This window comes from Genypterus blacodes, unplaced genomic scaffold (genome assembly GCF_046128005.1).
Source record: "Genypterus blacodes isolate CSIRO-AG114 ecotype Tasmania unplaced genomic scaffold, CSIRO-AGI_Gbla_v1 ptg000543l_1, whole genome shotgun sequence".
Classification (NCBI taxonomy): domain Eukaryota; kingdom Metazoa; phylum Chordata; class Actinopteri; order Ophidiiformes; family Ophidiidae; genus Genypterus; species Genypterus blacodes.
The window spans coordinates 35,317-49,324 of NW_027467290.1; the positions used below are offsets into that span (position 1 = coordinate 35,317).

The 14,008-nt window shown below is 43.2% G+C and overlaps 1 protein-coding gene and 1 long non-coding RNA gene across 2 annotated transcripts; both read left to right on the forward strand.

Moving 5' to 3' along the window:
• Positions 1-565: 565 nt before the first annotated feature.
• LOC142990476 (uncharacterized) lies at positions 566-1,908 on the forward strand. Its single transcript, XR_012960792.1, has 3 exons — positions 566-659; positions 850-906; positions 1,252-1,908. It is a non-coding gene; the product is annotated as an uncharacterized LOC142990476 (long non-coding RNA).
• A 2,971-nt stretch (positions 1,909-4,879) lies between these two features.
• Positions 4,880-10,026, forward strand: LOC142990469 (uncharacterized). The gene is made up of 6 exons (XM_076140272.1): positions 4,880-5,182; positions 6,056-6,110; positions 6,678-6,721; positions 7,777-7,920; positions 9,438-9,488; positions 9,679-10,026. The coding sequence occupies exons 1-6, from the start codon at positions 5,162-5,164 to the stop codon at positions 10,024-10,026; spliced, it is 663 nt and encodes a 220-aa protein (XP_075996387.1). The 5' UTR covers positions 4,880-5,161.
• The last annotated feature ends 3,982 nt before the right edge of the window (positions 10,027-14,008 follow it).

A 14,008-nucleotide genomic window follows, 5' to 3' on the forward strand; every position in this document is an offset into this window, starting at 1 on the left:
GGCGAGGTCTCAAAGATGCGTTTGGCTGCATTTATCACCAGGGACAACTCCCCATTTAATGAAGATATTGGTGAAGCGCTGACAGCATTGGAGAAAAAGCTCTGCCAGCATTTCGAAGGTGTGGAAATTCGAGGGAAGCGTGGCAGGAAGGTGCCTATCATCCTCACTCCAACAATGGTGCAATCTCTGGAGCTACTTGTGGAGGAGAGAAGCTCATGGGGAATAGGTGAAAACATCTACTTATTTGCAAGACCAGGTTTTGAAACAAGGCTTAGGGGGTCTGACTGCATCCGTGAGTTGGCTAAAAACTGTGGGGCCGAAAAACCTGAAGCTCTGTCATCGACAAAACTCAGAAGACAAGTGGCCACTCTGTCAAGAGTACTGAATCTAAATGACACCGAACAAGATCTTTTGGCAGACTTTCTGGGACATGACATAAGGGTACACAGGAAGCTCTATCGCCTACCCAAAGGGACTTTGCAGTTAGCTAAGATCAGTAAGGTGTTGATGGCCTGTGAACAGGGCAGACTGTATAGATGGCTAGTCATGCCACGTACATAATTTGGTTTCCTATGAATGTTTTCCAGGAGAGGAACCTGTGGCTCGGGGTAAGGAAGGCACTTCAAAGCAGCAGCTTGGACAGAAGCGAGGCTCAGGAGGTAAGAATGTGGCGTCGTCATTACGTGTCCTGTATTTCCACATATATCTTGGAGTATTCTTGTAGCTGTGTTTGGTTAGAGCGTCTGTACAGAGTAACTCTGGACATCTATGAACGTTGCACAACACAACACAACATGCAGAGGCTCATTCTTGCCCTGTTTGAGTTCATTTTCTATGAATGTTTTCCAGGAGGAGCTTCAGTGACTCCACACACACAGCAGTCTGTAGAGGAGCAGAGCTCAGGATGTAAGTGTGACACATGGCTCTCACTTTTCCCACTGTAATAAGTAGATTTGTGTCAGCAGCTCAGAGCTGTTCCTATACCAGCAAGGGAAAAATCAAAGGCTGATCGACCCTTTTTTATGTATATATCTATCTATATGTATATATATATTACATGTCAGACACCAGCTAGTCTGTCAGTCCCTTCTGCTTGGCTTCTTAAGTCAACGACCACTTACATACACAACAAGAACATACACCTGCTGGTGGGAGGGCAGGAAAGTCAGGCTGGCTTCTCATTTCCTGACAATTTTCAACATGTATTACATTTCCTGTGTATTAAGTGCTCTTTACAATCTCTTTTCCAAGGTGCTAGAAAGGGAAGACGAATGTGGTCAGCAGAGGAGGTGACAGCAGTTGAAAAGTCTATGATGGAGTTCGTTCGTATGGGCAAGACCCCTGGAAAGCAAGACTGAGAGGTGCATCGCTGCTTCCCCCGAAGTCCTCGCTCACAGGGACTGGAAAGGGTCAAGTTCTCTGTGTATAATAGAATCCGTTCAGATCAAAGGCTTTAGACATGGACCATGTTGACTAAGGTAGGCCTACATCTTCCACACGAGTTAGCTGTACACATAGTGAGGCTGAAACTGTTGAGTCTGTTGGACTTATTCTTTCATTTTAATGTAATTTTATTTTATGTATCTCGGCCAATCTTATTCTTATTATAGTATAGTATTATTATAGTATTGTGCTGTTTACATTTTAGGTCCGTGGATGATTCCACTTTTGCCCTGTTTTAGAAATGTTGCATTGTTGCAAAAATGTTCCATTAAAGGCGAATGTTGGCAGGCAGACGTATCCTTGATTTCATTAAATCCACATCTTCCCAGTCTTAATTTAGTTGACTGGTATTTGCTCTCACTTAGACACACTTTGGGATGGAAGAGATGTGGTTGTTTGAAATGTAACAGCTTTAGTCTTTTGCACAAGCCTGTGGATATTCTCATTCATCCAGGTCATAGTTATCTCAAGGGAATTGAATCAAACACAACTGGACTTGGTTTTATGTCTTTGAAGACGTTTCACCTCTCATCCAAGAGGCTTCATCAGTTCATGCTCGTATGATGAGGCTGGACTAGTCCCATGGCACAAGCTCAACATGATGAATAACTATTGTCTAAATCTTCATCTTCAATTAACAACACTAGGGTAAATGTCATTCTCTCTTAACAAACTAATATGGGCACAACACAGGGCACAGAGGTGAGGGGACATTATGGAGGTTTATTGCAAGCTACCAGAGAGGAGATGATGGCTGACAGGCTGAGGACTGAGTGTAGCTGGCTGGCATAACACCACCATGCCTACAGCACAGAGAGGGAGAGACAGGAAGGAGCACAGGAGATGCATGGGTCATGGCTATGATCATGCTTCACGCTGTCTGATAAAACATATTTCACATGTTTGACTTTAATCTTGTTCTTTCACTTCTTCCAAGACAGAACAGCTCATCAGAAGGATGGGATGAACACAAGCATGTTTGTAATTAGTAGTTACAGGCTTGTTGCCTTGTAACAAAGAAAGCTGTTTTTAATTTTGGATTTTTTTTTGCTGTTTTGAGTTGTATTACAGTACTGACACATACAGGATATTTAAAATTTACTCTGTGTACTTGATCGAACTCATAAAAGCCAATGCAGCAGAGTGACTTAGAAAAAGAAAAAAAGTTGATGCGGTCCTTCTAAGTACAGTAAAAATACATGGAAAAATAATTAATTTTTTTTTCGGAGTGTATATGAAATCTGAGCTGATAGCATTAAAATAGAGTTTTTTCCAAGTTCAGGGATGTATTTCATTTGCTCCTATGATATCTGGAAAGGGTGGTCCTAAAGAGCTAGGCATTAATCGGAGGTCCCAAGTAGATAACAATTACGAGAATGTGTGTGTGTGTGTGTGTGTGTGTGTGTGTGTGTGAGGGAGCGTTTCCTGCAGCCGGCCTCCCAAATACTCCCGATTACTGCTACTGGACTCACTGTGCAGGACTATCAGTTTATAATCAGCTGCTTTTCCATCTGCAGGTTCAGACTTTAAATCCTGATCTGGATCTCTGAGCCGGTCGGCCTCAGGCTGCCTGGAGATCTTGCTTGAGGGAAACTTTTCGCTGTTTTACTTTATAATCAATAATATAGTAAATGTAAACATAAACTCCAGTGTGACCACCTGCCTCAGCCTGTCAGCATCTGTTTGGTGTGTGTGTGTGTGTGTGTGTGTGTGTGTGTGTGTGTGTGTTCTTGCATTACTACCCTTCTTGGGACATCGACCAGGAAAAGTACCTTCCATATTGGGACCGATGGACAAGTTAGGACCAAAATCAGAAAAAAAAGCAAGGACCCAAAAAGAAGGGATTTTTCAAATTGGGTGTGTCGGTCTCAAGAAATGCGCCCCCTCTGGTCAACATATGTAATAACAAAGTGTGTGTAGAAATTTGAAGTGCCCCCCCCCCTTCTGGCCAACATATGTAACTGCAATTATGACTAAATGGAAGGGATGAAAGGCAGTTACAAATCAGATATTATCTGTTTTGTAACTGCCTACATTTGAAAAAAACTAAAAACATAACTTTATATATTTGTGCATTATGTATATACTATCTATATAGTTCATAAAAATCTATTTAAGACCACAAAATATTAAATAAATGACGATTAAACAAGACAGATGCTATCAAGGCTGTTCTACATCAACCAAAAGGATCAATTAAAAAGTTTAAATGACTACCACTGTGTAGCACTCAACCCCATTCTAATGAATAGGTTCCTGGGAAAAAACATCACAGACAACATGTCTTGGTCATCACATCTCAGAGCATCACAGAGCATCACTCTGCTGTAGACAGACAAGAGATCCAGAAGTATCCGCCGCCACACCACCAGACTACAGAGCAGGTTCTTTCCTCAGATTGTGTGTTAAAAATCACATGAGACTCCACCCTGTCTGGACCACACCATGTTTCAGGAACACTGAATGGGACCTGTTTACTCAGGGAGACCTGGAGGAATATACAGAGACTGTGTGCAGACAATGTCGCGGTCCACAAGTGCGTCTGTAGATTTTCCAACCAGAAAGTCTGGTTTCTTTGCCAGGTTTGAGGCCAACAGAACAACTACCACACCCTCTGTGCCTCCACCCAATGCTGATACCCCCCACTTGAACTGAAGGAACCGGAGGTGAGGTGTGTGCTGAGGTTTCTCCTTCTCCATCTGCTCCTGGACTCAACAATTCCTCATAGAGCGCCCACAGAGTGGAAGTTGATCCCCACATCTCCTCCATCACTCTCAGCACTGGCTCCCCTCAGGGCTGTGTGCTGAGGCCTCTCCTTTACTCTCTGTACACTAATGACTGCTCACCAGCTCACTTGCCCAACACCATCATGAAGTTAACAGACAACACAACCATTGTCAGAGTAAAGGTGGGAGTCAATGTTTCTGAGGACCTCTCCTGGTCACCCAACGCCACAGTGATGCTGAGAAAAGCACAACAGAGACTTCACTTCTTCAGAGTGCTCAGGAGGAACAACACGGAGAAGAAGCTGCTGGTGGCCTTCGACCAGGCAACCACTGAGAGTGTCCTCACAATCTGCATCCCAGTGTGTTAAAATGACTACAACTATCATTTCATCATACAGCCCTGTGTGGTAGAATGATAAATTAATTAATCTTTTATCTGTTCAGACCAATAAAAGGCTCTCATGAGAAGTAACACCTTAACTTCCCTCTCTTTAAAATAGGAAATCAGCTAACATGTGGAAGGATGTGATCTGGGTCTTGAATGTTCCAAGTTTTAAATAAGAAGTCACATCTTCCCCCACCACACACAGCAGTCCTAATAAGAACCACTCCCTCCTCCACCTGCTCCGCTTACTGCCAGGCTGAGCATGAAGTGTGTGTGAAACACAGAGGTCCTAACAAGAACCATCTAAAAAAAAAAAAGTCTCTCCCGCCTCCTCTGATCACGTGTCTATGTAGTCATTTCAGGTAAAAAATAATGATAATAACTGATCTGTTCATCACTACGGCTTGCAAACAGCTGTATGTGTTTATGTTTTTGTGGTTACCATTTTTATGTATTGATTTGTAAACATTTTGGCCCGTCAGCGTCTCTTTTGCTCTTTATAACCACGTGCGGAGTTTCTCTGGCGTGCGCTGTGTCGCAAAACAAGCGCTCCCTTTGGTCCGCACACCTCTGCTGCCGTCAGACAGACTGCTGATGCTCCACAGACATGCGCTGCTGCGGGGACATGGTGAGTGTTGACTTATTTCTGCTTCAGTATAATAATGCGCTGTTCATTTTACTGTGATACGGTTTTCACATGTAAGTTAAAGCAACGGAAAAAGAGCTAACTGTGTGTCCATGTGCTCAAACTTCACCACGGTGAAGATTAGCTAATGGCGTCACCAATTAGCGCCTAATTAGCGGCCTGTATGCACATATTTTACACATTAGCCCAATAGTTATATCCTTGATGTCCAACCATACATTTCTGACCACAGAGAAGTCAGATTTATTGTACTGGAGAGGCTAAGAAGCTTCCTTATATCATATTTCAACCACTGAAAGAATATACAGCAGTTCAGAGCTTAAAATGGCAGCCAGTTGGAAGAAATGGCAGCCATCCTGATTTTTGTGTGACTGATGGGTTTGATCAAAAGCACAATCCCCAATGAGTGTTTGTGCCAATGTTGGTGCTTCTTTCCACTTGTGACAGATTTTCCTGAACAAAGTGAGTCTGGACAGCTGCAATGTTTACACACTGGGACTCGTGTTGTTATTGACATGAAACTGATTTTATCATCTGTCCTACCGCGAATGGAGAGAAACTTATGGATACAACTGAAACTGTCTTTATGCACACAGCGAGCTGCTCTGCTGTTCTCACACGTTATGATGAAGCTTCTGAAGTCGTTCACACACCAGGAAATATTTAAACATTATTGTTATAAACCAGTCAATTTAATTTAGTTTCACTCAAAATCCTGTGATATGCAGCCTGCCTGACAACATCGACATGTTGTGTATGGATTCATGTCACAATGTGAATTACATCCATAAACTAACTGAAATACAGAGTCATGTGATGGGCTGAAGTCTGACTGATGTGTCTCTGTGTTTACAGGAGGAGGAGGAAAGCCCAGGTGTGTCTTCCTCTGGGGACACTTATGACTGCACAGGTGAGAGGGGGGGGCATAGTGGGCTGTTGTTATAATGATGTTTATAGTAAGTAGTTTGTGTCACTGAACAAATAACTCTTAAAGCTAAAGATGGTGACTTTATATCTGCTGCCTTTAGTCAGAATGCATATTTCATGAAGCCTTAGTGTGTTTAGGGATGCTCCATGATCTCTGTGCAGCATCATGTCAGCAGATAAAGGCTAATATTAAATATTGGCATCAACCGAAAATGAACATTTCTGTTGATGTTACAGGCTGATGAGATGACGCTTCAATTACAACTTGAACAAGCTTGAATATGTTGGCAGTGACACAGTAACAACAGTAACTGGATACAGATGTAATGATCAGTGCAGTGTTCAGCATCAGGTCACACTGCTGTCACTGTCAGCAGCACACTGCTCAGGTTTAGTTCTGTTCACTACCAGTAGTGTCATTGTTACATGAGAATGTAGGTCACATTATGTTGATTTTGGTGTAACTACAACATGACTTACACTCTCATACAGGTGTCGTTGGCTCATGTTGAACCTGATTGACATTTTTCTCTTTGTCATTTATTTGCAGTTGCTGATGTGACGGATGTGTTTCATGTTGAAGAGAAGACAGGGGTAGGATGTGTTGTCTTCTTTGTGTTCTTAAAATCAATAGTGGAAATCAAAACAATAATATGACAGTATATCACTGAGGCCTCCCCACATGCTTCACCGTTGTCTTTAATTAAATAACTAATTATTCTCACAGTTCCCCAGAGTCCGCAAAACCCTTTCAAATCAGAGAAACAACCTTTGTGTTTCTGTCAGCAGTGTGACCTCTGAACCGGACGTTGAACAAAATAAAAACAGAAGAACGTGAAAATCAGGTTTTTGATTTTTGTGTTGTTATTTTTGATATTTGGATAAATTCAGGGGAATCCTTGGATTCTTGTGGAGGTGCAGATGCTTTACTTACAGTCACATGCAGAGCAGGAAAGCCTGACCGGAGATCTGCCCGCAGGCCGCCTGCTGCCCCCGCTCAGAGGTGGACAACACCAGTCCGTCCTCTGGCTCCAGAGTCAGCTGAGAGGTGGCCTCACGTCTCAGCGGCTCCACGCTGCTGCTCTCCGCGACTCAACTCCACCTCTGAGCGGGGGCTCCTCGGCAGCAGTGCCGACTCCTGCCCGGTCTGAGCGACTCGTCTCCTGGTGTGAGTGCTCATGGGCAGCAGGCGGTCTGCAGGCACATCTCTGGTCAGGCTTTCCTGCTCTGCATGTAGGCTATAAGTAAAGCATCTGCACCTCCACAATTCTCCAAGTATTCCCCTGAATTCATCCAAATATCACAATAACAACACAAAAATCAAAAACTTTGTTTTCATGTCCTTGTGTTTTTATTTTAAAACAGAAAAACAACCATAAAATGTGTGATTTCTGTTCTGTATTGGTTTTGAAACAGAATAATGAAAGATGAACCATAGACGCCTCCCCGGCTTTCAGCAGCTCTCTGCAGGCATCCCTCTGCTCTGCCCGGTCCTATTGTGGATGCAACTTTAAAAAAAATCTACTCCATTCAGAGTCCCTCTGCTCTCCTCTGCTCCCATGCTCTGGTCCTACCTAACAAAGAATAAATGTCCAAAAAATAATTTGGCCTAACAATGATTTTAAAACTTTGTTTCCTGCGTTTTGTAGGCTCAAAGTCGTTTCCTAAGTCGCCTTCAGAAACTCAAAGCACATCACGATGTGTGTGAGCGGCGCTACGAGAAGGCTCACACGAAAAGACTAAGCGATGAGAGAGAGAGGACTTTGTTATTTCACCGTAGCCTGAACACAGCGGTTAGTTCCATGACACCTTTTTCTAATGTACACCAGAGTGACCATCAGAAGCACATAATGATGGGGATAATGTGTCTCTTTAGTAAACATTCATTGCTTCACTTGCAGTGTCACTCACACTTTAAAGTTTCTGCTGACTTCTTTGAAAGACACCTTTGTGGCATCTTTGCAAACATTGCAAAGGGTCAAAACACTGCAGCAGTCTGAGCTGAAGGAGAGGAATCTGTGATGTGTTTTCAAAATGCTGACCAGTTATGACACGCAGCAGAGGAATCAAACTCAGGCCGCTGCACTCAGTATAGTATATGGTAAAAAGCATTTATTATCTATGGGCACTGCAGATGAATAGTAAAATACATTACGATGTACAGTTAGAAACTATTAAAGACATGAATATGTCTTATTTGCCATTCTTTAGTTTTCTGTTGTGGAAGGGAGAGGGTTTTATTTGGTTTAATTTTTATGACCTTGTAGGGTTGCTGAATTATGGCAAAAACCACAATCTCAATTGTTTGAATCAATATTGAGATCTTGATTATTTAACACGACTGCTCTGACTTTGGAAAAACTGCATTTATTGAACTTTGTTGGATAAGTTATGGGGGGGGGGGCACATCTGAACTCGTACTGCTCATCAAACTCTGATCAAACTGGCAAATTAAGTAGTTTTGATCAAATACGACTCGAGATCTTGTTACTGCATCCTGTTTCTTGCTTACAATGTTTTCAGAAACATATTTAGTGTACTGTTGAGCTTTAATATGAGAAGAGGGACAAAGAGGGACTAAACAGCATCCTCAGCCAGACCAAAACAGGAAGTGTGACTTTCTTTCTCTGCTCAGGGTTCCATGACTCCACTATATTTACATAGCAACTGTGGTTTTCTGTTACATTATTGTTCTAAATCTCATATATTTCACCTTTTAAGTAAACTGTCATTCAATGGTTTCTTATCACTAGGCCGTCAAACTCAGTGCAGCACCACATTCAGGTGGACTTCTCGTCTTTTAGAGTTCAGGGAGCTGTGTAAGGGAAAGTTGTTGTTAATATAATGTATATTGGATGCTAATATTTGTTAAATGGTATAAATCACAGGACATGGGGTCTTTGCCTTCAGCTCCCAAACAGTTTTCAACCTCATTCTTGCGTCTAGTTTCAACACGGGAAACTAACTTTTGATTTCCTGAGCTGCGCTGAGAGAGACACTTGTATGCCTTGACTTCCAGCTAGCCTCTTTCTGTCGCTAACTTGCATAAACAATCTGATTATACTGATTGTGAGCATAAGTTGTAACAACTTGATTTGGTATTTCATCAGTTACAGTCATAGTGAGGCTCAGATGTTGTAGAGCTATACAATTGATTAAGTTGATCTGTTGTTCCACCAGTTAGCCTGCAGACTTAAGGTTTATGCATCATTTACATAATTAATAAAAACATGTAATTAATCTTGATTTGCCTATATTTTCTAAATGCTTCAATTTAAATTTGACTAATTTCCCTTTACCTTTTTTGCAGATGGAAGAGGAAATAGAGATTCCACCCTTAACAAGAACAGACAGCGTACTTGTAAGTAAAGCTCGTGTTGTACATGCTTCAGTGGCAAGCGCAATAGTCAAATGTTATCTGCATTGGCCCTGAATAATCAGCTAAACAGATTAATCTGTTGTCATGTACATTTTTAGAGAAGATAATTGTGTTTATGAAGTAACATCACTTTTGATTCTCATGTAAAATAAATGTCTCTGTTCTGTTGTAGCTGACTAAAGGAATGCTTGGGTACGAGTCCGATTTGTCACGTTCCACTATCGCCAGCAGTGAAGATGAGTATGTCCCAGCATCATCAGAGGCCAGTTCAGATGAACCATCAGAACGAAGTCGTCAGAAACACAGACCTAAGACTTCATCAGAATCCAAAGGTGGCTCAGCTGGGTTATCAGGAGCGAAGAAAAAGAAGCGAGGCAGGGAAGCAAGTGTGCATTCCAGAGAAGAGAAGAAGAAGAAACGATACAACAGAAGTGACAAGAGATGCTCACGTTCGAGTGAAGAAGAGTCAAAGCAGCAGCTTGGACAGAAGCGGGATGATTCCACTTTTGCCCTGTTTTAGAAATGTTGCATTGTTGCAAAAATGTTCCATTAAAGGCGAATGTTGGCAGGCAGACGTATCCTTGATTTCATTAAATCCACATCTTCCCAGTCTTAATTTAGTTGACTGGTATTTGCTCTCACTTAGACACACTTTGGGATGGAAGAGATGTGGTTGTTTGAAATGTAACAGCTTTAGTGTTTTGCACAAGCCTGTGGATATTCTCATTCATCCAGGTCATAGTTATCTCAAGGAAATTGAATCGAACACAACTGGACTTGGTTTTATGTCTTTGAAGACGTTTCACCTCTCATCCAAGAGGCTTCATCAGTTCATGCTCGTATGATGAGGCTGGACTAGTCCCATGGCACAAGCTCAACATGATGAATAACTATTGTCTAAATCCTCATCTTCAATTAACAACACTAGGGTAAATGTCATTCTCTCTTAACAAACTAATATGGGCACAACACAGGGCACGGAGGTGAGGGGACATTATGGAGGTTTATTGCAAGCTACCAGAGAGGAGATGATGGCTGACAGGCTGAGGACTGAGTGTAGCTGGCTGGCATAACACCACCATGCCTACAGCACAGAGAGGGAGAGACAGGAAGGAGCACAGGAGATGCATGGGTCATGGCTATGATCATGCTTCACGCTGTCTGATAAAACATATTTCACATGTTTGACTTTAATCTTGTTCTTTCACTTCTTCCAAGACAGAACAGCTCATCAGAAGGATGGGATGAACACAAGCATGTTTGTAATTAGTAGTTACAGGCTTGTTGCCTTGTAACAAAGAAAGCTGTTTTTAATTTTGGATTTTTTTTTGCTGTTTTGAGTTGTATTACAGTACTGACACATATTATATTAATAGATATTTAAAATCTACTCTGTGTACTTGATCGAACTCATAAAAGCCAATGCAGCAGAGTGACTTAGAAAAAGAAAAAAAGTTGATGCGGTCCTTCTAAGTACAGTAAAAATACATGGAAAAATAATTAATTTTTTTTTCGGAGTGTATATGAAATCTGAGCTGATAGCATTAAAATAGATTTTTTTCCAAGTTCAGGGATGTATTTCATTTGCTCCTATGATATCTGGAAAGGGTGGTCCTAAAGAGCTAGGCAATAATCGGAGGTCCCAAGTAGATAACAATTACGAGAATGTGTGTGTGTGTGTGTGTGTGTGTGTGTCTCAGCACCTGTGATGTCTCTCAGTATCATCAGACCTCGTATTGTTTCCCATCTTTACTCTAGGCCACATAGAAATCCTCCTCACGTGCGCTCCTGTCTCTAACGAGCCCGGGCACACACACACACACACCATCTCTCTTTTTTACGAGCCCGTTAAGCTGAAGGGTTTCACTCTCCTGCTGCACAGTAACATTACACACAATCCTCACACAGGACCCTCACACACACCTGAGGGCTCTGTTTGTAAGGAATCTGAGACACAGAATTATAGAAGTGAGTCTAGGGTGTGTGTGTATGTGTGTGTGGTTGATTTAGGAGGGCCGTGGGGGGGAAGCCAGGCAGAAAGGATACACTCTGCTCTGCTTTCTCTTTAGACTCATTAACATTAAATCATTAACATTAAAGCTGCACTGGGAGTTACAGTATATAACCAGTTTCCCTTATGGAACCATAAAGAAGAGTGTGTGTATGTGCATGCGGTGGCGTCAGAGATGAAGTTTGGAGTTTGGAGTGAGTGTGAGGCTGCAGGGCCGAGGTGAGGCTGCTGTGTGTGAGCCAGACGCATAACTGCATCAGGATGTAAATGTGATACACCTGAGATGCTCTGAACACACACACACACACACACACACACACACACACAAACACACGGGATGCATATGGATGATATTGATTCCTCCGGGCTGAGCGTAGAGTGACAGGCAGAGTTCACAGCACAGAGCACTTTGTTCCTAGAGTTACTGTACGGAGGAAGGTCTTGGCTTAAATCTACACCTCTTGTTTGCTTTAAGTTATTAATCAGTAATCAATTATCTTATATACTGTGTAATGTCAAATAGTACAGAATCTGCTCCTCTGCAGTGTTTACATGTGTGCAGGTCATCAATAACCTCTACATAACTCACCTCACTGTGAAATAGAAATAGAAATGCTTCCTGATCACATTTATCATTATTAGATCCCCTGTGTGTTGATTGATGTGTGTGTTCTGCCTTTGTTTTATATACTGTGTGTGTGTGCTGCGGTGTGGTGTGTGTGTGTGTGTGATTGAGAGCTGCTGAGCCAGAGGGCCAGTCCCTTGTGTGTGTGTGTGTGCCACAAAACAAACCCGATCCCGACAGGAACAATGAAGCGGCTGAACCCGGAGCGGCTCTGGTCTCAGCCCGAGGAGCGATGAGGCGTTTAAGGGAGCGTGAGGCAGCTAAATGACTCTATTAGGCCAGGTGATAATGTCACATTATTGGTGGAAATGTGCTATGGACCAGTGCTCCCTGCTGGGAGCAAACAGCTTGCTGGGTCTCTACGGTGATGAGAGGGAGGGTTGATGTATCCATGGGAGACGGTGGGCGTGATAGGATCCCCAGGGAGCCGTGGAGGAGGTGGAGGGAAGCGTAATGTCTTCACTGAGAGAGGAGTGGAGCTTTAAAAACCCACAGCAGGAGAATGTGTGTATTTATACCTGTATCACCGTGTTCTCCTGTTGTAGCTCTGCACAAACACACCGCCCATGCAGCCGTGACAACAATAGACTCAGACTGATACATTTAGCCGAGGAATTTCCATTTTCAGACGTTTAAATGGCAAAGATCTTTCCTGTCACTCACAGCAGAGCCAGCGGTCCTCACCACACACACACACACACACACACACACACACACACACACACACACACACACACACACACACACACACACACACACATCAGAGGCTCCATCCCCACACACACACACACACCCACATGTCCCCGCTCTTGTGTGATCTGGTGCGTCTTGGTTCTGGCTCAGGTCTAATTGGCTGTAGTGTGTGTGGCTGCCAACCCTCTGGAGCCCAGAGAGGTCAATGGAGTCAGGGTTCATTAGTGTAGAAGCAGAGCTGCCACCCGCTCCCTCAGGGACGCAGAGACTGTTCACCAGCTCTACCTTTGCCTCATATCTGTCTCTGTCCCTCTGTCTCTCTCTGTCTCTCTCTCTCTCTCTCTCTCTCTCTCTCTCTCTCTCTCTCTCTCTCTCTCTCTGTCTCTCTGTCTCTCTCTGTCGCTGTCTCTCTCTGTCTCTCTCTGTCGCTGTCTCTCTCTGTCTCTCTCTGTCTCTCTCTGTCTCTCTCTGTCTCTCTCTGTCTCTCTCTGTCGCTGTCTCTCTCTGTCTCTCTCTGTCTCTCTCTGTCTCTCTCTGTCTCTGTCCAAGCAGCCCCTTACTGTAGCTGCTGGATGTGCAGGAAGTGTCAAAGGGGCACCAAGCAGGCCTGCAGGGATACATTATCACAACAACAAGCAACTGCTACTCATGATTACACACACACACACACAAACACACACACACACAGACTGAACCTACAGGCCTAATCGCCCCTTTAAGCCTTTTACAGCGTCTGTGTCCGGCTCATTAGTTCATTCCTTTCCATCTTCTTCCCTTCAGTAAGCAGACTAGAATTTTACTAAAACATCCCTGTAATTATTCCATTAGTGTAAACTCAATATTGATTTTCAAATGCATCTGTGATGTAATGGGTGGTATTGAAGGATCAAAGCTGTTAGCATTCCTCCCTCTGATCTTCCTCATTAAGCCTCATCTGATCCACTGCAGTGTTTGCAGAGTCCAGGTCATCTTCGTCTTCGCCCGTCTATGAACCACGGTAAATAAAAGGATGCCTTTCATGATAATGTCCTCCCCAGTCACGGCCTATTATTAGTTTTCTCATTTCCAGGGGATGCTGGGAGTCCCGAGGCTCCACACTTCCCCACCGTCTCTCACTGATAGTCTCCTTGTGATGGATGAGGAGAGCCCCGTCCAAAAGCACAGAAAATGAAG